At 36.8% G+C, this 26,038-nt stretch overlaps 1 protein-coding gene across 6 annotated transcripts in view; it reads left to right on the top strand.

The window, feature by feature from the left end:
* Positions 1-26,038, top strand: part of LOC149702858 (endothelin-converting enzyme homolog) — a 40,921-nt gene that overhangs the window by 8,898 nt on the left and 5,985 nt on the right. For 3 of the 6 annotated variants that reach the window (XR_016381873.1, XR_016381872.1, XM_089866761.1), the window contains exons 1-7: positions 10,503-10,711; positions 11,962-12,680; positions 15,492-15,835; positions 16,597-16,659; positions 16,772-16,975; positions 18,159-18,286; positions 20,604-20,707. Coding sequence is in view for 4 of the 6 variants with exons in the window: in XM_089866761.1 (XP_089722887.1) it covers positions 12,233-12,680; positions 15,492-15,835; positions 16,597-16,659; positions 16,772-16,975; positions 18,159-18,286; positions 20,604-20,707 (1,291 nt within the window). In the remaining 2 variants the exon portion in view is untranslated. Of the gene's footprint in view, positions 1-7,061; positions 7,200-10,502; positions 10,712-11,051; positions 11,330-11,961; positions 12,681-15,491; positions 15,836-16,596; positions 16,660-16,771; positions 16,976-18,158; positions 18,287-20,603; positions 20,708-26,038 lie in introns of those variants that run through there. The other 3 variants (XM_089866764.1, XM_089866762.1, XM_089866763.1) reach the window with 3 other exon arrangements.

The following is a 26,038-nucleotide window of genomic DNA, read 5'->3' as shown; positions in this document are numbered from 1 at the left end:
TATACTACTCGACTTATGTTATTTCTATTTGTCTTTGGTTATGTTAAACTTGTTTGTACAATGTATTAATCCACGTCAGTAGATCTAGAACTCTTTGAAAAATGAAATTGGCCACGGCGGCTTTTGTTTTTTGTTCGAATCAATGTTGGCCAATGATTTAATTAAATGAGGACTCTTGGCAACATCCGCTACTTGTTATTTGGAGGCGAATTGTTTCTTTGGCCCTTGAAGAAGCTAATGCTAGTCCTCCTATTACGAAAGAAAATACATTGATGGAAGTCGGCGAATATCTTTTTTATACTGGCTCATCTGTTGTCACTAGCTGTCCTCCTTAATTCTTTATTCGAAAATGTCATTCTGTCAAAACGCTCTTTGAGTTTGTTTTTTTCTCTCTAGCCCTGAATCCATTTCCAACTAAATGTTTATCAATTTACTCTAGGTACTTAACGCCTTCTCTTATCACAAACTCTTTTCACATTAGTTACGCTTTAGTGTAGATTTGCGTTCATTAGCAAACTCCGCCTGTGTTCAGTCTACTCTACACCGTTATTCGACTTTATATTGTTAATTGCAGTAGAGGGGCTTAAGACTTAACTCATGAATGAATTTGATGAAATATTTTGAATGTACTCTCGTGCATTTTAGTTAATTTCCAAAACTTTACGTCAATTCTTGAATATTTTACTTTAAAATTTCCACACACAATTTATGATCCACACAGATTCTTTAAAAAAAAAATATGGTTTAATTACTAAAACATCAAAACGAAGTCCTTAAAATCCTTTGCTAATTCATTTAATAAGTCAACCGATTCAGAGTAATCGTGGTAATATTCAAATAGAATTAACGTAAATCAGTTCAATTCAGGGGATTCAAAGATGAATTCGTCTCTAAATTTTCTATGAATTCAGTACTCAAATCATGTCATGAATTGTATGTTCTCAAAGGCGCCATGTAAGCGCTAAAGAAGGCACCAACATCAGGTCTGGGAAAAGTGTACTTTAATTTTAATTAAGAGTTCAAAATTAGATTTCTTCTCTAATTCAAGATTAGATATAGAAAATTTGCATATATTAAAATATTCAAAGTTCTCTCATTTGTTCCAAATACCGTAAATTACTCTTTTTACAAATATTTCAAGGCGTGAAAAAACTAAATATTATTTCACTGACTAATGTCACTGCACGGTAAGAATTTAAAGCGTTCCTTCCTTCTAGTTCCTGAGAACGTATCATTTTTCGCGAACTATTACGTGGAAAATTAACGACTCAACACGGCCAAGGTTAAGGTTTCTCAATTTTAGTTAATGACTTTAGGTGCAGCGAACGATGCCAAAGAGAGTTAGTTCCTCGCAGTTCTTAGTTCAGCGTAACCCTATAATGCCTAAGTATGGCTTTACCGTAGGGCTTACAGTTTAGGCATTGTGAGAAAAAATTAAAACGACTACCGCTCTATCTTCGTTTTTCCATCAAATCGGGAAAGAATAAACCTTTCTGTCGACCAATAGACTTTTTCGACGTTAAAATGGGGGTAGGAAACCTTCAAGGAGTTGATACATTGCCGTCTCTACAGCGCAGACGCCAAAAAGCCAGATAGAAAGTAAAGTTTTACCCCCGTGTCTTCCCCTTTTAGTTACATCGAAATGGTCTGTACTTCGACCGTCATATTTTTTTAGCTTACAGTATTACCTCCCACCACGAACTCACAGCTGGAGGTTATGGTTAGATATGGAGATCAAATATCTGTTTCCGGTAAATCCGCCACCATGAGATGTCCCTCTACCATTTTATAAAGGATGTGTTCAGCTTTAATATAGCTAGCCCCAAGTTTATCTTCGAGGAAACATAACTGAAAGGTTGTACTTAGAGCGACAAAATGTAGTTCCGTTTTATAAACAATTAGTTTTAGGTTCACAAATCAATTGATATTTCTCATAACATTATATTTATATACAATAATAATTGTAATAATATTATTTGAAAGTTATATATTATTTTCATATCAATCTATAAATAAAAATAGACATAGATGTCGCTAATGAGGGGAAACTACCCCAAGTTAACGTAAATTATGACCAGGCTCATTGATGAATTTGTGTTTAAACGGGCTACTATTAAAGTAGTGCGATCGAAGTAGTAACGTAAGTGCTATGCTCAGTATAAATTTTTCAGAGTTTATTAAACTCTAGCAAATCTCCTTTCGACCCATACATACGTGTAGCGTGATAGCCTTATCTTATTAGAGGTGTGGTGAAAGGAACCAGTTAGTCAGCTCGGCGGAATAAAGAAGTCGAAGGTTCCTTCAATATAATCAAACCCTTTTCTTTATTACACTCTCTCTCGGTCTTTCCTTAACGATTATTAATCAAAAATATGTGCCGGTTAATTAGTAGTCCCCCCATGTCGACTGTCTCTTTTCGTAGGCGTAACCATTTCCCGGCAAGTCATTTAAGCTTCCGGTTGTTTTTTACGTTTCTTCAAACATTCATTCATAAAGGAGAGTTCGAAATTTAGTTTAAAATTTTTCTTTTTTTCTTTACTCATTATTGAGTCATACCGGGTATGAGATTTCGTAACTAAGTTCTAAGCCTTTTTTCGATGGAATTTAATGTTATGGATATGCGAACAAATAGCCCAAGTTCCGCATTTAAAAATAAATTATTCTTTATTGTTGAATTAAGAAACTTAATAATTTTGGCGTTAAATCTATGGGTGTAAATTATGCAATTTATTTTGACCTCAAATCTCTTCAATATTCAAAGGTGTTAAAGATATAATTTGAAAATTTAATATAGGTGTCTATTTATTGAAATGTCTTCTAGGGCCCAAACCGCTGGCCCTAGAGGGCTGAAAATTTTCAGGAACGTTACTCATAAGTAGTAGGCGAGTATTAAGAAAAATGTTTATAATTCGCCGCCATCTTAATAAATGGCGCCCAGAAATGTAAAAAATCTACTCTATGCAACAAAGTCCGCTCGTTTCGACCGATTTCACAAATATTTAGTACACTGGTTTCAAGTTTAACCTATAGACGGGCTGAATGTCATTTTGGGTTCGATTTGTTGCCATCTTTTTAAATGGTGGCCAGAAATGTAAAACCCTTCTTTATGGAATAATGTCCGCACGAGAAGTAATAAAACATGTCCCGACGGGCTGACGGGTACCGCCAAGTGCCTTCGCTCCTAGGGTGCTACAAAAATATCAGTAATAAGTAAAATCTACCCATTCTTTATAACATTTTGATGGAAGCTAGTAATTTAGTAAGAAAGATTCAGCTTTGTCTGTCCGTCTGATAGTAACGTTTTGAAAAAGCATTTAGTTTGCTAAATACGATTTGAACTTTTGTAATTGTAACTTTCAATATTAACGAAGATACCGTTGTCGTGGCTGCATGGATATGTATAAATATTACATATTATGGATTACCATCTCTTACCTTCCAAAAGGCAGCAGAGAAAGTAAATATGACCTCCAACCCCCCTTCAAACCATTAGAGGGTGAGAGAAATTCGTATTTTCTCACTTTGCGCATGGGTTAAATTTCAAACTTAACACTCACGAGTCTCCGAAGAGCTATAGTTCCTTTTCCCCCCATGAGACCTATAGCTACTTCAGACTCAATTTAAAGCCACCTCATATTCGCGAGTGTATCTCATATTTGGTTGCTACATTTTTGACCTATAGTTGGGAATCCATAGTCCGTAGTATTTATACATATCCATGCATGGTGATTGCATGGTTTGAAGCCATGCAGGACCTCCCCTGCAGTTAATCATATACTGTAATAGCCAGAGTATATTTTAAAGAATTCCTTCAAAGCCTGGATATTTTTGATAATGCATTCAAGCCGTGTTTCGTCCAATTCTACACATTCTTCCCGTTCACACAATCTAATTTTAAACCTTTTTTTTTGTATTTCATTTAAACCTTTTTTCTATTCGAATCCTGCATGACCCAAGTATAAACTTAAGTAAACCGTAAAAAGGTTTTCTTCAGCTGTTGACGCTCAAAAATTGGATTGGGAATCTTTTTTAGTAGTAGTAGCAAAAGTATATAATACTTCTCTTCGAGAGAAGTGTACGAACCACAAATCGGGCGGGGTAATTGTAACATGATTCTTCCCAACATCATTTTACATTTATTATTATAGCAAGGTTAGTAAACCGAATCACATACGCGATAAATAGTTCCTTCATCATTACTCTATTAACGCTGCTTAACTATTTGCCAAGGCGCATGCATTCGCTTGTGGATGGATTTTTGTCCCACGTCAAGACAATCAAGGTTTGTGGGTTGATTGCTGAGGATTTAGTAAACACCAAACAGTTATAGAATTCACCCTAGCACGGTGCGATGCCCATTTGAAATAAGTTTGATGAGCAGGAGAGCAAACTAAAAGGGCTCCCTCGCCTGGGAAGAATCATGTTACATAACTAAAGTATTAAGAGGATACAGAGTGTCCTCCTTCTTCTATTATCACCTTCTGCATGGTAGTAGCTATCATTGGATTCGTCTTCTATTGGCTTCTATGCTGTGTTTAAGCGTTTTTGTTCCCGAAACACTTAATTTATGATCTCCAGCTGGATACCGGTTGTTGTTAGCGCTTTTTTAGATTTATATATAACTGGCTAGTTCTAGGCTCTCTTGTTTCTGGGGGCCCTTCTCTCTTAAAACACCCAGAAAACGTGGGCGTTTTCAGATTGAGCTCGCTGCATGGCTGCTGCCGTGGTAAAATGCGGCGGTTCTTTTATTTTGACCAGAAGTGAGATGAGACTAGAAGCATAGAAAATAAATTTAATTAATTAATAATTTATTTTCTATGCTACAAGTATCGAGGTAACCAATTCTTCACTTGGCGAAAGTGAATATTCTTGATAACACACCAACGGTTGGCCCTCTAGTAGCGGTTTCTGAATTTCCCCTCCAAAACGTGAGACGCTCGTGGCGGTAGACAGCCGAACTAGATTCAAGCACCCGCGTCCGTGTTCAGCGCCTTTAGATTGAGGGGAAGGGGGTAAGAAATGTTTTTGGAACTCGACCAATTTTTTTCTCTGTAGTGTAGGAGCGATGAAAGCGGCATAAAATCCTCAAATTTGTTCACTATAGTCTGTCAAACGAAAGAAGAGCCCTGAGAAATTTGTCCAAATTGATGTCGCCACCATCGACCCCATAGTACTTTATCAACTTGTTTTGTTTTGTCAATAGTCGTCTGTAATATAGTCTGCTATAAACAGATAGGCTTAATCGCAATAGAACCAATTCATTTTGCAATATATATTTAATATGTTTATGTTTCATGGTTTTTTACGATCATCGAGTATTAAAGAATATAAAACAAAATTAACGACAAGACACCAGTTTTATCTTTGTTGAACTAGCATTGCAATATATTTTAATGACATAATAGCAGACTATATTACAGACGACAATTGACAAAACAAAACAAGTTGATAAAGAACTATGGTGTCGATGGTGGCGACACCAATTTGGACAAATTTCTCAGGGCTCTTCTTTCGTTTGACAGACTATAGTGCCAGGATCTACTACCAATGCTAGAGCTCTTCACTTCAAGTCTCATATTACTTCTGTTTTGACTCATTGACTTTGATTATTTTTCGCGTTTAGTTGACAGTCCTCGGAAATGCATTCTACTTTTTTTGGGAGGGGGGGGGGAGATAAAACAGGGCGTTGTAAAAAGGAACCCAATGGGACCGAAGTACAATGGGAAATCAATTTTGAGTCGAAAGTGTAACTGTTATGACATTTTTTTTTCTCTCCAAGGGTCACTGTGATTTTAGTGTTTTGACCCCTTTAAATTTAATTAAGAAACTGAAAGACAATGGTTTTAATGAGTTTAATTCAGGAATCATCACTAAAACACCCTAATTAATAATTATAGCTTCAGAACTTGTTTATGGTGTGCCTTAAGGCGAGATGTCATAGAATATGCATTTGCAACTCAAAATCGCTCGTAGAATTTCCCCTTCTGGTAATTTTATAACACCCTGTATGTTCCTGGTTAAGAGCAGTTTAAAGACTGCTTTTGTTCTTAAGCGTGAACAACTTATTCATACGCGTTATCGGCTTTCGTTTGCTTGTAAATTGGGCTTGAACAAAAGTACTATCTAAACAAAAAATTAACCTGTAGTTATCAAAAGTTTTCCCGAAGTGTTTGTTTCCCTCTAAACTTTGAACGATATGATTAGCGATTAGCTATAAAAGCGTAAATTTTATTGTATAACCTTCTGCTCTAAAGGTTCTTGCGTAATTTTGTCAGGCGAAAATCGAAACTTGTACTTCGTCATGACATAAAACTTGATTAAGTCTAATCATGAATTAATAGATATCCTTTACTTGGAATCTTTAATTTGCCATTTTCTAGGCCTTGAACTAAATGGGAGGAGATGTAGTAAGCGTCACCCCTGACGTCATATCTAATGTATTTGAACTTAGAAGCCACGTGACATTGACGTAGCTATTGATATCCGCGCCAAACCCACATGTAAACAAGTTATCTTTGCGTTGTATGAACGAGTAAAAATAGGGTGATAACCAATGAAACGCCTTGAAGGAGAAGGGGGCTGTTTAACCAAATTATAAGCCCTTCCCTTATCTTCAATCAGATATTAGTATGGGGTCATGGCCTCTTAATGATTCCAAGTAGAAGAACTCTATGTATTCTTGGTCAAATATTGTTAAACATTTTATTTCAACCGGTTTTGTAGTTTCTATTAATAATCCATTTAAATAAAATTAAATGGATTAATTTACTTGGATACCAAGAAAGCTTGTTTAATATAATACCATCTTATTCAGAGAATACCTTAACATAGTTATTTTCTTTAACTTCAAGACAACCTACTTCTGATAATGTTGCTACGGAAAATAACTATACTATCTCTCAAACATTTAGGCTAAACTTTAGACTCGCGTTCCCTGCCCCGTTATCAAATAATTTTATTCCAAGATGGTTTACACCCATATTTTCCCTATCTATATATTTATATGTTTAAATATTATATTTCCAAGTGCGTAAATGTAGATGTATTAAATTTTTTGACCTTTATTCCAAAGAAGCGGGGAAAGTTAAAGCGCATGAATACCATCATTTAAAGCTTGTATCAAAGTGAGCGACTGAGCGTGTAGTTTTATTACGACATTTTAAAGTTGCTCTCCACAGTCCTTTTTGGTTAATTGTTAGGTAAGTAATACTTTTGCCACGTGGACCATATACAGGGTGTTTCTGATACGTCTGGCATAAATAAAGGGGATGTTCTTTGGGAAATCGATTTTGAGTAGAAAATGTATAACTTTTACCTCCATTTTTGCCACAAAGGACACAGTTTTCGATTTTTAATTTTTAGAGTGTTTTAAGGGTAACTTCTAATTAAATTAGTAAACATTGCTCTTTTAGTTTCTTAATTTAATTTAAAGAGCCATCCGTAAAATACTTATAAGAATATTAACTTGAAAACTGTGTCACTTGTGGCAAAATGTCATGGATAGAAGTTACATTTTCGACTCAAAATTTATTTCCCAAAAGAACATCCCCCTTAATTTCTAACAGACCTTTCAGAAACACCCTGTATATGTAAACAATTTTTTTCTGTGAATTTATTTTAAGCTTAATTAAAGACTTAAACTCGAATATGATTGAACTTAAAAGTATAGCAAGCGAGAAAGAGGGTACTGTGTTATAAAAAATAAATCAATTGAATTTCAAGGGAGAAGTAAATAGGTCGTCATAAAAAACTTTTATTTTTATTTGGTCTATGTCGAATTATCAACAGAGAAAGAAAGAAAGAATAAAGAAAAAAAATATAAATTCTCTCTTTTGACCTAAAAGTGTTAATTTCGCGCATGCGTCGTATTGCGAAATAGCCCAAATTTAATTGTATACCCCACGCGTACGTACTTCGACGTGTGTTACTGCTACCAAGAAGTGATATCTAGTTTATTAGGGAGAAAGTATAAATTCGAGACATTTACAGCTTTATCTCCAGTCCAAACGTAGGTCCGGAGTTAATCCCCGCCTCTATAGGGAGCTAACAGTTCTGACCCTGAAACGTCACACCCTTCTATCTCTTACTGGAGTTTCATCCCCCCTAACGGTTGGAAACAGTATTCTACGCGCAAAAATGCCAACCAGAATGGGGCTGGGTGACGTCAGACTATCTCTTCCCCCTAGCCAGTTGTTAGCTCCCTATATTACAACCAGCATCTCATTGGTTCTTGAAAACTCACGTCATCGTGATGTGAATGACGAAAATTGAGGTATTTTCCGACTGAGGAGAGGCGAAATAGCCCGACCTCCTTTTACGTCCCCCTTGTATTTTGAAAGGGGGGACTGGGACTATGGCGTGCGAATACTTAGGTATCTTCTCCCTAGTAAACTAGATATCGCTTCTTGGTGCTACTACTAGACTATACGAGTATATTATTGACTAACACACTATTGTCCGAATTTTAAATAGAAATTTGTTTTCAAAGGACTCTCTTAAAATGAATGCAACACTTCTAATAAATAGTTGAGAGGGTTAAATTTTAAACTCTAGGCTCTAGTAAATGAAGTTCTCAAAGAGATAGTGAAGCGCGGAAAAGTACATTTGTTAAATTGTTATGTGTGATAAATATACAAGTGGTGGTAGCAGAAGGGGATAATAGAAGGATGACACTTTGCTGTATCCTCTCAATACTTTAGTTATGTAACATGATTCTTCCCAGGCTCACACCCATTTTTGTTTGCCCTCCTGCTTATCTAACTTCAGATGGGCATCGCACCGTGCTAGGGTGAATTCTATCTGTTCGAACTTTTGTCGATCAAAAATAAAATTACCTCTCATTAACCTAACCCTAAAATTATCAAGCAATTAACCCGAAAGAAACTAATTAAAATCAAAATGTTTCAAATAGAACTTTAACACGGCTATAGTTGGACCAAAATGAACTTTTTATTCTTAATGAAGGCCTTTCGATCAATTCAAACACAAAAACAAATCGATTAGTATAATCAATATACCGTAAAGACTTAAGACATTTCGCAATCATGTATAGTAGAAAGTTCATAAGATATCTTTCATCAGTTTTTCACTGGTTACAAACTGGAGCTTGTTATGGAGTGACGTAGATGAAACGTAGCTCTCAGCAAAGAGAATATACCAAAGAATATACCAAGAGGAGCAGAAACTTTGTAAATAGGGAGTGGCTCTGAATTTGGAGGAATTAGTTCCGGTTGTTCACGTGACCATGTCGTCTGCTTAAAAATTACCTTTATTACGTCAACGTTCAACCCAGAGATCAACCCTTTGCCACCACCAAAAATGAGCAGCCGACATAATTTAACCAATAAAAGGCGTCGCTGCTTAGCCAATCAACAAAATCCGGATCTATTTTTACTCCAAAACCGTGGCCGGGCTTTTCAAAAGTGAAAGGCTAGACTTTCTTCTCCTCTTGGTATATTCTTTTTGCTCTCATAAGGCTCTAGCAATAAGTATAGGAAATGTCATACTTATGGAACATATATTATAAACTTATGATAGTGATAATAACAGCTTTACATTATCCCTTTAAGAAATAAAAATAAAACCTTAAGAAAACCTAGCTAGTCCTTAAACCGTATCTTTAAGAGAGCAGCGACGGTTGAAATAATTAAAAAAAAAAAATCAAAATTCAATCCGTTGAAACTTATTATCAAGCCAGCCAGGCTTTCATAGTATTGTCCTTAGGAGAAGGGGATAGGGAAAGGCTTTGAAGCAAAGCAACGCTCAACTTTAGGAAGGAAGCCGATATATAACACTCACTATACCAACCAAGGCTAGAAAGAGCAGAAGTATATAAAACTTCTCTTCGAGAGAGAAGTGTACCAACCTCAAAGCGGGTGGGGTTCTTGTAACATGATTCTTCCCAACATTTATTATAGCAAGGTTACGCGATAAATAGTTCCCTCATCATCACTCTATTAGCGCTTAACTATTTGCCAAGGCGCATGCGCTTGTGGATGCATTTTTGTCCCACATCAAGACAATCAAGGTTTGTGATGACTTGATAGCCGAAGATTTAGTACCACCAAACAGTTAAATGGTGGAATTCACAAACATCGGACGCAACGCAATTTAGTACAGGCGAAGGCATGACGTTTGCGCACGACGCCCTGCCTTCGCCTGCACTAGATTGCGTTGCGTCCGACGTTTATGAATTCCACCTATAGAATTCACTAAAGCACGGTGCCATGCACATCTGAAGTTTGATGAGCAGGAGAGCAAGCAAAAATGGAACCCTCGCCTGAGAAGAATCACTTTACACAACTAAAGTATTAAGAGGATACAGCAGAGATACACCCTTCTCCTATTATCCCCTTCTGGTAATAGTAGTACTCATAAAAAGAAAATAATTTTCTATTCCGTCATCCTCGAAAAAGCCCAGCCTTTTGGTTGACTGGTTGTTCTTTGGAAACCTGTTGGACGGCCCCCCTGTAACAGAACAGAAAGCATTTTAAGCGGCATAGGGGACGCGATAGTTAAGGGGAAACGATAGCAGATTGCTGCTGAGTGTAGTATTCACTCCGCTTTCGTTTAGAGAACAAGTGTGGTAACACTGTCTCTGTGACTTCGGTTGGTTCAATTCAATCTAGGCTTAAGTTAACGCGTCCTATATAGTATTAGTTGAGCAGCAAAATAGTTTGACTATAATTTACGATTATAGGCTACGTATTGGGTAAGTTAATCTCTTATTTTTATTATAATTTTTTATTTTTTTCTTTGACCAAGGGGGAGGTTTGTTTAGTTTAAGAATTTTATGATTGGGACGGTTGTAACTAAGATTATAGTTAAACTTTGGTGGCTATAGACGAATCTATTTTTTTAGCGTTATCTTTTGACTATATCATCGATATGAACCACGTTGCTAGATTTTTTTATGTTTGCCTGTCTGCTAGTGGTGGGATTTACCATACCATACCAGAACTGTGCCTCAGGGTGGGTTAGGGCTGGAGTTTCAGACAGACGTCCGGTGTGTTGAAGTCTCCACGCTTTAGTAAAGTTAGTTGGAGGGTTTTTGAGCGCTGATTTCAGGGGCTACGTGACTCCTGCACGCTTATTTTGACTGCACGCACGGTGTTTTAAATTCCCGCCAAAAATATTTGACCGGATTGTACCGTTTTGTATACGTTTCGTTTCTTGCCCTTTTAAGTTGTTGGTGTTCGTTCGCATCAGTCCAAAGGTTATGCGCGTTCCGTTTAGGACATTTTTCAGCAAACGTTAGTTGTTTCCGTTGTTTAACGTCAACGTATTACCATTATTCGATTCGTAGACGTTCACGTTTGAACATATACTTGTGAGTTTCGTTTAATAATTTGACGATACGATGTTTTAAGTTTCGTTTCGCGTCAATTAAATATTATCCAAAGTGCTTTTTCAGTAATCATTTTAGAATTAAATTTAACACGTCCAATTACTTCTGGTCAAATTTGAACTTTAAATAACAAAATTAAAGTTTTAATTTTTAAAAGACGAAAAAGTACGTAATTTAACACGTCCAATTAGTTCTGGTCAAATTTGAATTTTAAATAACGAAATTAACGTGTTAATTTTAATTTTTAATTGACGGAAAAGTACGCCATTATAATTGACCTTTTGATGAACAATTTACCACGTGGTTTTTTTTACAACTGAAGGTTTTTTATTGAAATACGTAGTTTTTAGACTAGAAGTATTGATACCGTATTTACACCTGGAGTACAGGCTGCTTTCCAGACAAAGTTCAGTACAAAGTAGTCTGGCCTCCTAGTGTAAATGGTATCAACCCTCCTAGTCTGAAAAATTATGTATATTATCAATTTTAAAGAATATTTGTTTGAATTCACGAGTAAAAATTAATAAAGAAAATCTGAGTCAATTTCAATACGTTCAAGTTCGAATAAAACCCCGACCCGACGAAAAATAATTAATGATCATTTTGTTTTGCAGAGATTTTTTGGGAGCGATTCTCGGAAATATTTTTGGTCCACGAAAGAGTGGAGAGACGAAGCGAGCCACAATCTCTAGGATAAATAATATTATCTTTATCATCTCTTATCATGTGAAATACGCGAATCGTGTCAACGGATTGAGTACATCGCATTTAGATATCATATCATCTTTCGCTGAAAAAAAAATATTAAAAACAACAAAATCAAAATCAAATAAAGAGAAGTGAATGCGCGAAGTTTAATAAATAAATAATTAATTTTAATTATTCATGCCATCTAATATCAACAACAAAATGAAGGACAACGCTTACAACGTCGCGGACGAAGAAAAAGCCGATTCGGAATTTCGCGAAAAAGAGAAGTGTTTGGAAAAAGGTGACCAAAATGAAAATGGTACTTCGCGACCCAAAGAGGACAAATCGAGATTGGCCAATTTGAGTTTAAGAGCCAAAACGTGGAGCGCTAATAAGACTGGCTTGGCTATTTTACTCTTGTGCATTTTGTTATTCATTTTCTTCATAATTATTATCGCGTTGTCCATTCAAATGGGTCGAATGACCACTTCGGACGCCAGGAACTATTGTACCACCCCTGGTTGTTTGAGATCAGCCGCCCACGTTGCCTCCAAGTTAAATAATTCTTTCGATCCTTGCGATAATTTTTACGAGTTTGCGTGCGGCGGATGGTTACATCGGCATCCTTTACCGGATAATAGAGGTAGGAAATTGATTTTTATTTGATGTAAAAGTTCAGGTAACATAACATTACACCTTAAAAAAACTCCGGCCACAACTACTGCTACGGCTCGGGTTAATCTAATAGCATCACCGTATACTTCAATGTGGCTAAAAACTGCCATTTTCTACCTATAAAAAGAATTGAATATTAAAATAAATAAATCATCTCTTATTACAAAATAATTAGTACATTTAATTAGTCTTAAAAATAATCAATGGCTACTGCGCCATTGACTTAGTGGCGTCTGCTATCCAGAACCTCTTTCCCCTACGGGATTGGTTGAATTCTCACAGGGCTGAGAGGGGTAAGGGTAAGAGGTTCGATATAGCTGACGCTAAACCAATGGCGGATGGCTCAGCAGTGACATAGCAGTCACCGTTTTTAAGACCAATTAAACGTACTAATTATTTTGTAATAATAAGAGATCATTTATTTTCTTATATTTATTTCATTTTATATTCAGGAAAAGGCCGATCTTTTAAGGTATAATGTTATGTTACCTGAATTTTTCCTTTACCAAATATATGAATAGTTTTCAGACTACGAGAATTGATACCATTTACTCCAGAAGGCTAGTATACTTGGCGGGCGAAGTGCAGTAATAAGTTGCCTGGTTTCCTGGATGGTGTAAATGGTATCAACTCTCCTAGTCTGAAAACTATGTGTATTTTTTTAATTCTGATTACTGGTTACCGGCGGCTTGAGAGGGGCGGGAGTGACGCAATTCCATTTAAATATTACTTACCTGGGATGACTACATTCCGACCCTGGATCGAGTCTGAGCGCCAAAACCTGTTTAGTTCCCAGTTTTTATTTAGTTTATGAATTCTCGATAGCTATGAGATTAGTTTTTTTATATTTCCTAAAATTTATATCTCGTGTTTTATTTTTGTCTGAAACTTTGAAACTAGTCTGAGTATAGTAGTGGCAATCAATGTCATTTTCCCATAGCTTTTAATATAATGAAATATGAAACTGTCATTACTACGTGAACTTGTTTTGGCAAAGTCCATAGTGGTAGTATAGAAATTCTTTTTAAAAATAACCCGATACGATTCTTTTCAAATAAATTTAAATATGTACAGGGTGTTTCTGATAAGTCTGCATACCATAAATTAAGGGGAATGTTCTTTGGGAAATCGAAAATGTAACTTCTACCGCCATTTTGTAGGCCTAGTATCATAAGTTTATAAGATATGTTCCATAAGTATGACGCCCACTATACTTCGTAATGCTGGAGACTTACTGGGAGCTAGTTCGAGAACGACGGAAGCGAGAATTGAAGTCCTACACTCGGTGGTTAATTTTGCAGGACTTCCATCTCCCTACTTAGTCTGTACTAAGTCTTTGACAGCGCCTCACCAGGCGTCGCTTTACCTCGAATCTATGACCTACTTCAATCACTTCATGACAAACTCCAGTTTGTAACCAGTGACAAGCTTATGGAACATATCGTATGAACTTATGCTAGTATTTATACATAGTTTACACACAAGGAGGATTTATACCTTTTGCACAAGGAGACCAGGCAACAATAGCAGACGATTTTACGCTCTAAGTTGCCTGGTCTCCTTGTGTGCCTGTAAACTATGTATACATATCCATGGTAAGACTGAACGAAATAAGTAATCCCTGGAAAAGACTATCTGAAACTGTACATTCTCTTTGAAAACCATTTTCATTCCAAAAATAAAAACTGGTTGGCTATTGGCTTTTGGCGGCGAAAAACTTTATATAAAATTTCATAATCTTTAAATTGATGATGAAGGAAAAATGGGAGCTCCGTAAAGCGCGTAAACACGCGACGGGATGCGCCCACCAACAGTCAATAGACCTAAATATTCCTCCTCCACCCCTTAGTGCTTTCCAGTAACTACTTAACGAAGTAACGACCAAGGCAACCTTTACATACATATTTTTCCTCCTTTTTCCATAATATACACTTCAATAATCTTTCATTGTCTTGGAAAACACCAAAGGTTTCATAGAAAAAACCGGATTTTCAATGTTAATTTTGTTGCTTTTCAAGACTCTCAGAGGTTATAGACCTCGGGTATTTATTACTATAGACTATTTCGAGGTGTATAACAGTTGACAAAAACTCAAAGCAATAGGCCTAGATATTTTCAAAGTAGGGGTAAAATTGGTTCTGGTGTTTGACCACCTAGTTGTCCTAAGACACAACATTGATAGTATCTGGGTAAAAAGACGTTACATATAGGGGTCAAACAAAAGGACTTTGGTGGAATGGTGTCTATGAGTACACTAAAGGCGCCGCGGTAGTGTCTCACATAACCATAAATTTATAAGATATGTTGCATAAGTATGACACTTCATATACTTCGTAATGCTAAAGACTTTCAGCTGGAGATAGTTCGAGAACGACAAGCGAGAATTGACTGCACTAGGTTCATTTTGCAGTAAATCTTCATATTTAGTCTGTATTACTAGTCTTTTGACAGCGCCTCACAAGGCGTTGCTTTACGAGAATCTATGACCTACGTCACTTAGTGACAAGCTCTTGTTTGTAACCAGTGACAAACTTATGGAACATCGTATGAACCTTTGTAGGTTGGGATGAGACGGATTATAGGCAACAGCTTAAGAAAAGACTAGTTTCCTATAGATTCCATTCAGACAAAGAAACTTAATATTAGATTACCAATTTATGCCAATACCTTTCTAGAGCAGATGTACCCAAATATTCCCAGACACTAACCTAGCTTTGAACTTTGCCCACTTCCATAACTCATATTTACCGCTCCTGTTTCCTTATTTTGATAAACGTAGGTTCACTGTCTATCGTCGATCAAGTTAAAGAAAAAATCCGCTTTAAATTGCGTCATCAAGTTGACCTGATTTCACCCTACGCTGATGTGCGTAGTGCCGAGGCTAAGATCAGTAGGTTTTACATGGCGTGCGTCAAAGTTGATGAGATCGACAGTTGGTCGGACAAGGAGTTGAAGAGATACATCAATCAAGTTAAAGGATGGAGTATCTTGAAGAATTGGTCTCCTCATCATTGGGATAAGAACGAAGTCCTCAAGAATCTTCACGTGCAATATGGAGCCACGCCTTTTTTTAAAGTTTCCGTCGGACCAGATGATACGGATAGACTTCAAAATATCGTTAAGGTATGTAATTAGTTTGAGCTTGGAACACTTCAAAGTATTTGAATTGTAAGCATAGTACTCGATGCCTAAAAATGAACGTAAATTAACGTAGTCCGCTTCTGTAGAGGTTTTGTTGAATGGGTGGTAGCAGGAATGCATACTACTAATTGGAATCATAGTGCATAGCCATTATCTCGATGTATCTAGACGGTTTTTGTGGGAAGAGCTAGCTAGACTAATAATTACGTGTGAATAATTTTACCTCGCGAATAATCTATCTCGCTGCGTGTTGCACCTTTGGCGCGAGCCCGACTTCTCGTTGCTACGAAGTAATGAAATCACAGTTAGAAAGGCGTCAGAATTATGAGGTGTGATTTAGTACTCTAGTCCGGCCCACATAACCCGCGTGCAAATCAACGTGGGATATATGAGAGCGCAATGATTCCTATTAGATGTATGTATTCCTAGTGGTAGAAATAATACGAGACATAATAAGACCCTCATTCCATAATTGTTGACGGTCTTATAAACTTTTCGCAAATTGTGGTGTACCTGTCGTGCTGTGTCTCTCTCCACAACAGGTACCCAACCTTCCCTTAGAACCCAATCTTAGAATATATGAATTTCTCGGAATAAAAACCCTTTCATAAGTACCTCCGTGTTTTTACAAACTTATAATATAATAACATGTCGCCAACAACGCCCAAAAATAAAACGCACAGATAAATTTGTTTTTACAAGTTTTCTCAAGAAAACAACTTTTTCTATTTCAATTTCTTTAGATTGAACCAGCCGGTTTGACACTACCTGGCAAACATTTTTACAGTCTAGACCCCGACAACAAAGTGAGTCGAAATTCTCTATAATATTATCTTCCATAAAAATATCAATATCGTACAGGTTTTTTGAAGCAAAAAAAATAAATAAAAATCTGTTTCTTAAATTGTTTTGCTATAGTATCCCGAACTCCTGAGAACATTTTTGGATTCGTTGGCCCGTTTACTAGGGGCTGATCCTACTCAAGCTCGAGAATTTTCTCACCTGATGGTTGAATTTGAGAAAAAACTGGCTGAGATTAGCCCCGACCCGGAAGCGTATAGACAACCCCAAAAATATTATCGAAAAATGACCGTACAAGATTTAAGTGACTTGTCCTCAAAAGTAAGTTTGAACATTTTTTCTTTATTGGGTTTTTTCATGGACATAGAAAAAAATTAATTGTCCCTAGACTTATAATTTTCTTGTTCAAGTTAAGAGCGCTTTGCAAATTAGAGAAAGATAAGCTAAACATTTTGTTGATACATTTTTATGTAAAGGGCCAGTGAACCCCTTGCGTTTGTGCAACTTCATTTGTTAATTAAATTGGAAATACAGCTAGGGTGTTCCTAAAAGTTATGGACCCAAGTACTGTACTGCGGGGTCTATTAGCGACTTGGAGTCGAAAATTTAACTTACGTGATATTTTGCCATAAGGGCCAACCGCCACCGTTTACAAGTTATAGTTGTTCCAGAGTGTTTTATCAATGACCCCTTCATATTAACATTGCCCTAATTAAATTTAAGGGATCATCGGTAAAATACTCCAATCATGACTTGTAAACGATGACCCAGAATCGGACATAGAGCCCATTGTACTTCGGTTCTACCCAGGGCCGTCAGTTTTCCAGGGGCCCATACCTTCTAGGGGTGGGGGCACCTGTAGGGTGTCTTGATAGGGGCCCTTGCTTTTGTCATTTTCCCCCCGGGGCCCTCAAACTCTCTCGACGGCCCTGATTCTACCCCCTTTTAATTTTTGGAACCACCTGTTTTGTTTGGGTACGTGATCTCGACATCCATTGGTTCTTTAGCTTCAAATGCAATATAATCAAACTCAATCTGTTTGTAAACTCCACTTTACCATCAGTTAGTTGTACTATGGAAGGCGAAATATAGTTAATGTTGTCCACAAACTGTGATACTACCGAAAACAAAGCTCTCATTGCGAACACCATTAACTATGTTGTCATATTTGGGTGATCCCACTGTTAGACTCTGTAAGTTGTCTCACTTGATGGTGCGGTAATTGCCGTATTAATTGGACTAATAATAGAAGGTAACTCGCGCTTCTATTACTAGTTCAAGGTGAAACCAGTTTCGAGTTAAAGATCTATCTGACAGATGCGACGTCATCGCCCGGGCTGTGTGCCTAATTTGTTTTTCAGTTTCCAAATAATTTCAATTTTAAAATAGCTAAACTAACCTTAGGCTTAAGTTTAATTTATTTAAATTACAAAATCCTAAGGACTGTCATGATTAAACGCTACTATCTATTTAATTTATGCCTTTAATTTTTGTTAAATATCAGATGCCGTGGTTGAGCATTATTCAAGGACTTTACCCATCAGCCAATATCCAATCGTACTCGGATATTGCCGTTTTTGATGAAACCTACTTCCAAAAACTATCAGATGTTATAACTTCCAGCAATAACGTGTAAGTTGATTTCTTTTTCAAACTTCCCTCTACAGAACCAAATTGATATTCTAGTTTCCATCTATTATGCAAATTACTGGTAAAATCAAAAATCATTTAACAGACAAAGAATTCATTCACGTTACTAAGAATATAAGAACTTATAGCTTTAGCCTCTAGTACTATCGTTTTGTTAAATTTGGTTATGTCACTGATAAAATGTAATGAACGGTCTCTGGCAGTTTAATAGTAAAGTTTTATTTGTTGAAATGATTGGTCATAGAACATTTTCGACTCAAAATCGTCCATAGAACCAGAAGGAGATAATAGAAGAAGGATGACACTCTGTATCCTCTTAATACTTTAGTTACGTAACATCATTCTTCCCTGGCCCACCTTTTTTGTTTACTCTCCTGCTCATGAAACTTCAGATGGGCATCGCACCGTGCTAGGGTTAATTCTATAACTGTTTGGTACTAAATCCCCAGTCAGCAATCAACCAGGCACAAACCTTGATTGTCTTGACGTGGGACAAAAACGCACAAGCACGTGCATGCGCCTTGGCAAATAGTTAAGCGCTAATAGAGTAATGATGAGGGAACTATTTATCGCGAATGTGATTCGGTTTAATAGTAACCTTGCTCCAAATGTTGGAAAGAATCATGTTACAATTACCCCGTATTGAGGTACACTTCTCTCGAAGAGAAGTATAATATACTTCTGTTAGAACCGCCCACTGTGCTTCGGTGCTACCAATACGTGTCACAAAGTAATCAAGGATGGGTTTTAGAATCATAGTTTCTTAGTAACGTGAATGAACTCTTCTACAGACTTAATGAAAACATACGTGCCTAGACTTCACGTATTTTGGGAAGAGGGCGAATAGAGATCGAGGTCATAAACGTTTAGAAAAAGAGTGAATATTTATTCACTTGTCGACGTGTGGTCGTGATATTTCAGCCAAAACGAAACGGAATATTTAAACCCTTTCTCTTACTTTGTTTTTTTTATCATATTTGAATTGATGAAGCGACTCGCGAGCATGCATCCAACAGCGCAAAATCCGCGCCTTGAAAGAAAACAATAGAGCTATAAATTATGGAATTCGACTCGCGTTTGTCGCGTCTATGGTTGCATACGCTTTCCTTTTCACTATACGCGTCGTTTCATCTGTGAAAATTATGTCCAATATGAGTTTATTTATTTTTTTTTTTTTGCTATTTTTTTTTTCTATAAAAAACCAGGTCAAACTACCCGGGTTCTTCTGGCTGGGTTGTCAACCTATTAAGACTAGCAAATTTTTATTTTCATTGAAGATGTTCAGGGAAAGTTAACGAAGAACGGGATGCAATTATTTAACATAGTTATTTGCATAAGTCTGGCATAAATGAAGGGGGATGTTCTTTGGGAAATCGATTTTGAGTCGAAAATGTAACTTCTATCTCCATTTTGTTTGACCTAAAGGAGACTGTTTTCGAGTTAAGATTGGTCAAAGTATTTTAGGCATGACCCCATAAATTTGATTAAGAAACTGATTTGGACAATGATTTCTAATTTAAGTAAGGGGCATGCCTAAAACACTCCAATAATAACTCGAAAACAGTGTCTCTTGTGGCAAAATGGACATGATAGAAGTTACATTTTCGACTCAAAATCGATTTCCCAATGAACATTCCCCTTAAGGCGAGACTTATCAGAAACACCCTCTAATAGCTACGCTACACTGTAAAAACGTTAACTATTTATTCGTACTTCTTTCTTAGAAGTTTTACAGCTTCTCCGTTCATTGATAAATTAACTCCAATCTAATCAGGATATTGTGTATCCGTGTTGCTAAGTTAATTCCCTTTCAATCATTTCGAACCTATTTTTAGATCTTCGACTACGAAACAGCTTAGTAACCACGTTTTTAAGTCTTATATAGGCATAGTTAAGCCAAGAAGCGATATCTAGTTTACTAGGGAGAAGTTATAAATTCGCCACATTTCTAGCAAACGTAGGTCCGGAGTTAATCCCCGCCTCTAAATTTACAACCAGCATCCCATTGGTTCTTGAAAACTCACGTCAGCGTGACACGAATGACGAAAATTAAGTATTTTCCGACTGAGGAGAGGCGAAATATCCCTGCCTCCTTTTACGTCCCCCCTTGTATTTTGAAAGTGGGACTGGAACTATAGCGCGCGAATACTTAGGCAACTTACAACTTCTCCCTAGTAAACTAGATATCGCTTCTTGGTTAAGCTACATTTTTTTGGAATACAAAGGACACACGTATACATATATGTATACATACATTAATCTAAACCGCTTATTCAAGATAAATTAATCTATTTTGCAGGGTTCTACATCATTATCTTATGCTGCGACTGTCAATTCACTATGCCCCGCATCTTAACGAAGCTTACCGTAACCTGACGAATTCATTTTATCAAACACTCGAAGGTAAGTGCACAATCATTTCCACGCATATATTTTGGGGTATCTCTAACATTAAATGATAAAGCGAACTTCTTGAGGATTTAGTTCGAGGGGCTAATCACTCTTGAATCCTTGTTCATACCTTGATTAGTAGGTACCTGTAATCATTCTAGCATTGTCAAGTCAAGTGTAGGGCTTTTAAAGATGACACGTAATTCATTTAGTTATGCTTAGTGATTAGCCCCTCGCCTTATTGTTAGAAAGTTCATTGTTTTTTTTTTAAATATTTTTATCGGAGTAGTTATTTAATTTTGGAGAGTTTTAAAAAGTGTACTTGGCAATATCAGACTAGAGGTTTTTTCACGTTACTTGGAAGTTTATGCTAATGACCTAATCTTAATGCCAAACAACTTTCATACTAATTAAGAACTCGCTTATTTAAAGTTGGCAGCTTTCTTGGAAGTTTTTCCAAATAAATATTTGTTTGTGCGCAATGTTTGTTAACAAAATTAAGTCATCAAGTAAAGATACGCTACTGTACAAAGGGTGGTAATATTTTGGCTCTCAGAACCTTTTGAGTACAACTTAAAAATTTACGAACTGCAAATTATTTTTTACCAAAATTTGAATCTTTAAATTATCGGTTTCAAATATTTCTGTAACTTCAAAACAAAATATTATAAACAAACATGGCTCTACTATCATAAAGATGGGATGGGAACGTTTAACTTCGTTATATTTAAATTAGATTTAATTATTATTCTAAAACCTTAATATACAAATACCCTTACCAAGAAATGTGATAATAATATTCACTATCTTTTTATTTTAATTCTGAATGTTGCATAATACAAAATAGAGAAAGGCTAATAGATGTTAAGGACAATATAATTGAAATTTCTTTACCCCTTTCATTCCCTCATATATTATACAGGCAGACTGTTATCTTAATTTTTTATTACGTTTACATACAGTTAAGAAAAATTACGTTTACAAGGCATAGAGAAATTAACACCCCTTTGGTGTAATAAGTCTTCCTGGCTAAATTGTATAATTCTAGGCAAAGCTGTCGCGGCACCAATTTGAAACTTTTATTTATTTCTCCTCTCGACTTTCGCTCGCTCATTCGCTTCCTTCTGAGATAATAATAAAAATAGAAATAACATGTAGGGGGGAGGGGGGTAGAAGGCGCGATAAATTGCGTAATAAGCAAGCTTCTACTGTACATACATCCATGAACCCTAGATCTCTAATGGGACTGGTAAACGGGGGTAGATTTTTCTCTATAGCACATTTGCTTTGTAAAAAGAATGAATGAAAAAAATAAACGGGTAGGGCCAAGACCGTTTACATTTTTTCCAATAGGTTTATGAAGAATCAAAACAAGATGGCCCAAGGGCCTTAATAGTAGTCACATCGTTATCTATTTAATTAGCACATAAATAAAAAGAAAATAAATATAAAAACCCCAAACATACAAATTCAGAAGTGTCCGACCCCACAGATAAAAATTCAAAAGTATCCGACCCCACAGATTAAGAGGTACCCCACCCCACATCACCCCGACATTTTAGAGATAAAACTAAACGATAAAAACTCGAGGTTTCTATCAAGTCTATGGCTCAGTGGTAGAATGTGAGCGACCCGGGTTCGATTCCCGGCTGAGACCAAGAAAAATTTTAATTAATATAAAATCTCTAACCGAGCTCAGTTACCCCTATGGGTGGGTTGAGGTACTGTCAAATTCCTTTTAAACTAAAATCTAACGATAACGTAACGAATGCGACAACCCCGGCCACTACTACTACAGCTACTACGGCTCGGGTCAAACTAAGAGCCTATCGTATACTACGATGTGGCTAAAAAAGACCGAATAGACAAATTCGATTATTACCAACGGAGAAACCAACACCCAGGGGCGAGGCCGCCATTGGTGTATCCTCCCTCTCGCCAAGAAGCAACCCCAGACGGAGCCAGAGTTCACTACACACGGGAAACTAGCCAACTCGCACTGCCTCTGGCGGAGCTTCTTGGCGAGAGGAATGATACCCCAATGGCGTCCTCGCTCCTGTGTGTTGGTTTCTGTGTTTGTAATAATCGAATTGATCTTTGGCCTTGAGTGTTCCCAAAATCACAGCCCCGATTCTATGATAGAGAGGACTCGGTTTATACAGTGGAAAGCGAGCGTTTTCCGGTCCCGTTAGAGATCTAGCGTTCATGGTACATCCCTTGACGAGTTAAGATTAGGAGTTGCAGAGCGCTGCCGGCGTGTACTAGGAATTTGTTATTTGTAATGGGGACGAAATTGAGTTCCAATTAATACATCCGTATTTAGAGAATCTGTATCTATCCATCCCATAAGGCGCCCAAATCAGTTTCACCCCTAAAATAAGTAACCACATGTTAAAAGATTGTAGCGTGCCAACAAGCGCTAATCTCTTTAAAGGGAGATTGAATTACTGTTTGTGGTAGCCGATTATTTTAATCTTGGTTTGCAAAGTGAAATGTCAAAGAATTTATCAGAAATATGAAGGTTATCATAGAGAATTAGCATAATATAAGGAAAATCAGGGATTATAATATTCAAAATACAGGGACAATTACAGTGAAATATGTACGGTATAGGAGGGATCGGGTGAAAATCGGAGGACATTCAATTGAATTTGAAGTTGAAGTGAAAAAGCGGAAAAATCAGGTTAAATTATAGTGAAATTGCTTGACATCATCCAGAGATAGATTTAATTTTAGAAGTAGGAATGGAGAACAGAGTTAAATTGGGCGGGCGTCAAAGTCCCGGACCTCCTTCCACGGGACGGGGGGGGGGTATGAAAGAAGAGGCGGGTCATAGCGACAGAGGTAAAAAGGAATTGCGTATTTTTCGCCGTCCCCGTCAGCAACGTCATCAAAACGTATGGTTTAAGTGAGACAATAAGATAATTTAAAATTTTCCCTAAGTGTTGGAGGGAGGGGCTCTATACTGGGTCGGACTGAAGTAAAGGCTAACCGTTCTCCATTCCTACTTCTAAAATTAAATCTATCCCTGGTTTAATCAAAACATAATACAATTTTGAGTCGCGCCATTTCTTCCTCCCTTTAATAAAAGATTCCGTTGGGGGGGGGGGGGTAGAAAGAACAGAGCGGAGCAGAGACGCGTCGCGTCGCTTTAAATCCATTTCTAGCGATTCTCTTTCATCATTGCCTCCATTAAAACCCTACTTAACCTGCCAATCTTTCAAGGGTTTATTGTATATCCATACAACTACCGAATGACGCTACCCTTTTAGCTTGGTGTAAAACTATCATAAAGGGATTTTATGAAAACCCTCTCTTGGACCATGACACGCTCTGCTGCCACTGTCAGAGTTGTTGTACGAGAAACCTTTCCAGCTTCTGCCCACTGGAAAATTTTTGACGTTGTAAAGACGCTTTCTAACCGTTAGTCGAACCAAAAGTACATGAAAATAAAGTTTCAAAGTCCCGACTGACAGCAGGGAGCACAGCGGTCCTATAAAATCCTAAATTTTTGAACCTATGATATGATATCCTATCCTGTATTTTTGACTTAGTCGAAGTTTTCTTATAGTTCAGAATCAAATTTATCAAAATTTAGCTCTTTTATCGAGATCACATTTGTCTAGACAACGAAATATATTATCAGGGATAGATTTAATTTTAGAAGTAGGAATGGAGAACGGTTAGTATTTACTTCAGTCCGACTCATAGCCCAGTATAGAGCCCCTCCCTCCAACACTTAACGAAAAGTTTAAATTATCTTATTGGCTCACTTAAACTACGTTTTGATGACGTTGCTGATGGGGACGGCGAAAAATACGTAATTCCTTTTTTATCTCTGTCGCTATGACCCGCCTCTTCTTTCATACCCCTCCGTCCCCTGGAAGGGGGTCCGGGACTTTAACGCGCGCCCAGATTACTCTGCTCTCCATTCCTACTTCTAAAATTAAATCTTTCCCTGATATTATATAATAATTTTAAATACTTCAATCTTAATTCGAAAACGGTGACTCGGACGCCAAAATGTCATGGATAATTTTCGACTCAAAATTGCCCAAAGAACATCCCCCTTAATTTATGACAACCTTAATCACCCAGTATATATTCTGTTGTTTTATAAAATCAAGTACAGTGCCGTTAACGTAGCTCTAAAATATTTAAAGGGGCTTGTATTTTGGGAGGAATTAGTGAAATGTCTGAATTATTTCGTGGTTAATATACTTCTGTTTTTACGCCCCTTTAAGTTGATTAGTTTCAATTGGCCAGGCGCCAATACTATGACATAATGCATACATAATACAAGGAGTTCTTCTGTTGTACTAAAACTTCAGGGGGATGAAGAAAAACGGCTTTTTTATGAATATGCCAAAATTGTTCAAAGAACGAACAACTGCAATGTGCTTTTTATTATAATGCATTAAACATGTTCCCTAGACCTTTTCGCGGTGCTGTTTTGTTAATCGACCTCCAAGGGGTAAGGCAGTTACATAAAACATCAAACTGAATTCTTTGTAACAGCGTAAGGTCATAAGTTATGTTCCATAAGTTTGTCACTGGTTACAAACTGGAGCTTGTCATGAAGTGACGTAGGTCATAGATTCGAGGTAAAGCGACGCCTGGTGAGGCGCTGTTAAAGGCTTAGTAGGAAGATGGACTGCAAAATTAACCGAGTGTAGGGCTTCAATTCTGGCTTGTCGTTCTCGAACTAGCTCGAGCTGTAAGTCTCTAGCATTACGAAGTATAGGTAATGTCAGACTTATGGAACATATCTTATAAGCTTATGGTGACAGCGACTGCACTTTCAAAAAATCCTGCCGAAAACTCCTCTAGTCATACCAAAGTTGCTTTTCCTTGAAACTTAATTTGAAATTATTGGAAACTTGGGCATCTAATTACATATCCTCAGTACTGGCCAATTAGGAGTCCTTTTAGTTCTCCAAAAATCTGCTAGGACCACGGCAATGTTCCTAGCTTTATTGCTATCGGGTAAAACCTCTAGATTCTGGAACCCTATCCATTCCCTTAAGCATTCGAATTTATTGAATATTTATAAATTTAACCAAAATATAATGTCCGATCTCTCACTCACACTCTTATTTCCCCTCTTCTCCCCTTCACACTTGACCCATACATGACCTTTCTATTGTGAAATAGATGGATTTGATAGTGGAATAACTTGTCTTTGAACAAGCCCAAAGTTCTATGCATTTTTAATCTTATTATTAGCTATTCAAAGAAGTTTTTCCATTTATATTAATTATGACAAATTTATTTATAGATAATTTTTGTAAAGATAAGAATTTGAGGTCGAGACTAATTTAAACACAATTATTTCTTAAATTT

Source organism: Phalangium opilio, unplaced genomic scaffold (genome assembly GCF_054372755.1).
Source record: "Phalangium opilio isolate 3A_F unplaced genomic scaffold, DU_Popi_V2 ptg000017l_1, whole genome shotgun sequence".
Lineage (NCBI taxonomy): Eukaryota > Metazoa > Arthropoda > Arachnida > Opiliones > Phalangiidae > Phalangium > Phalangium opilio.
This window is presented reverse-complemented; position numbering and strand designations above follow the sequence as displayed.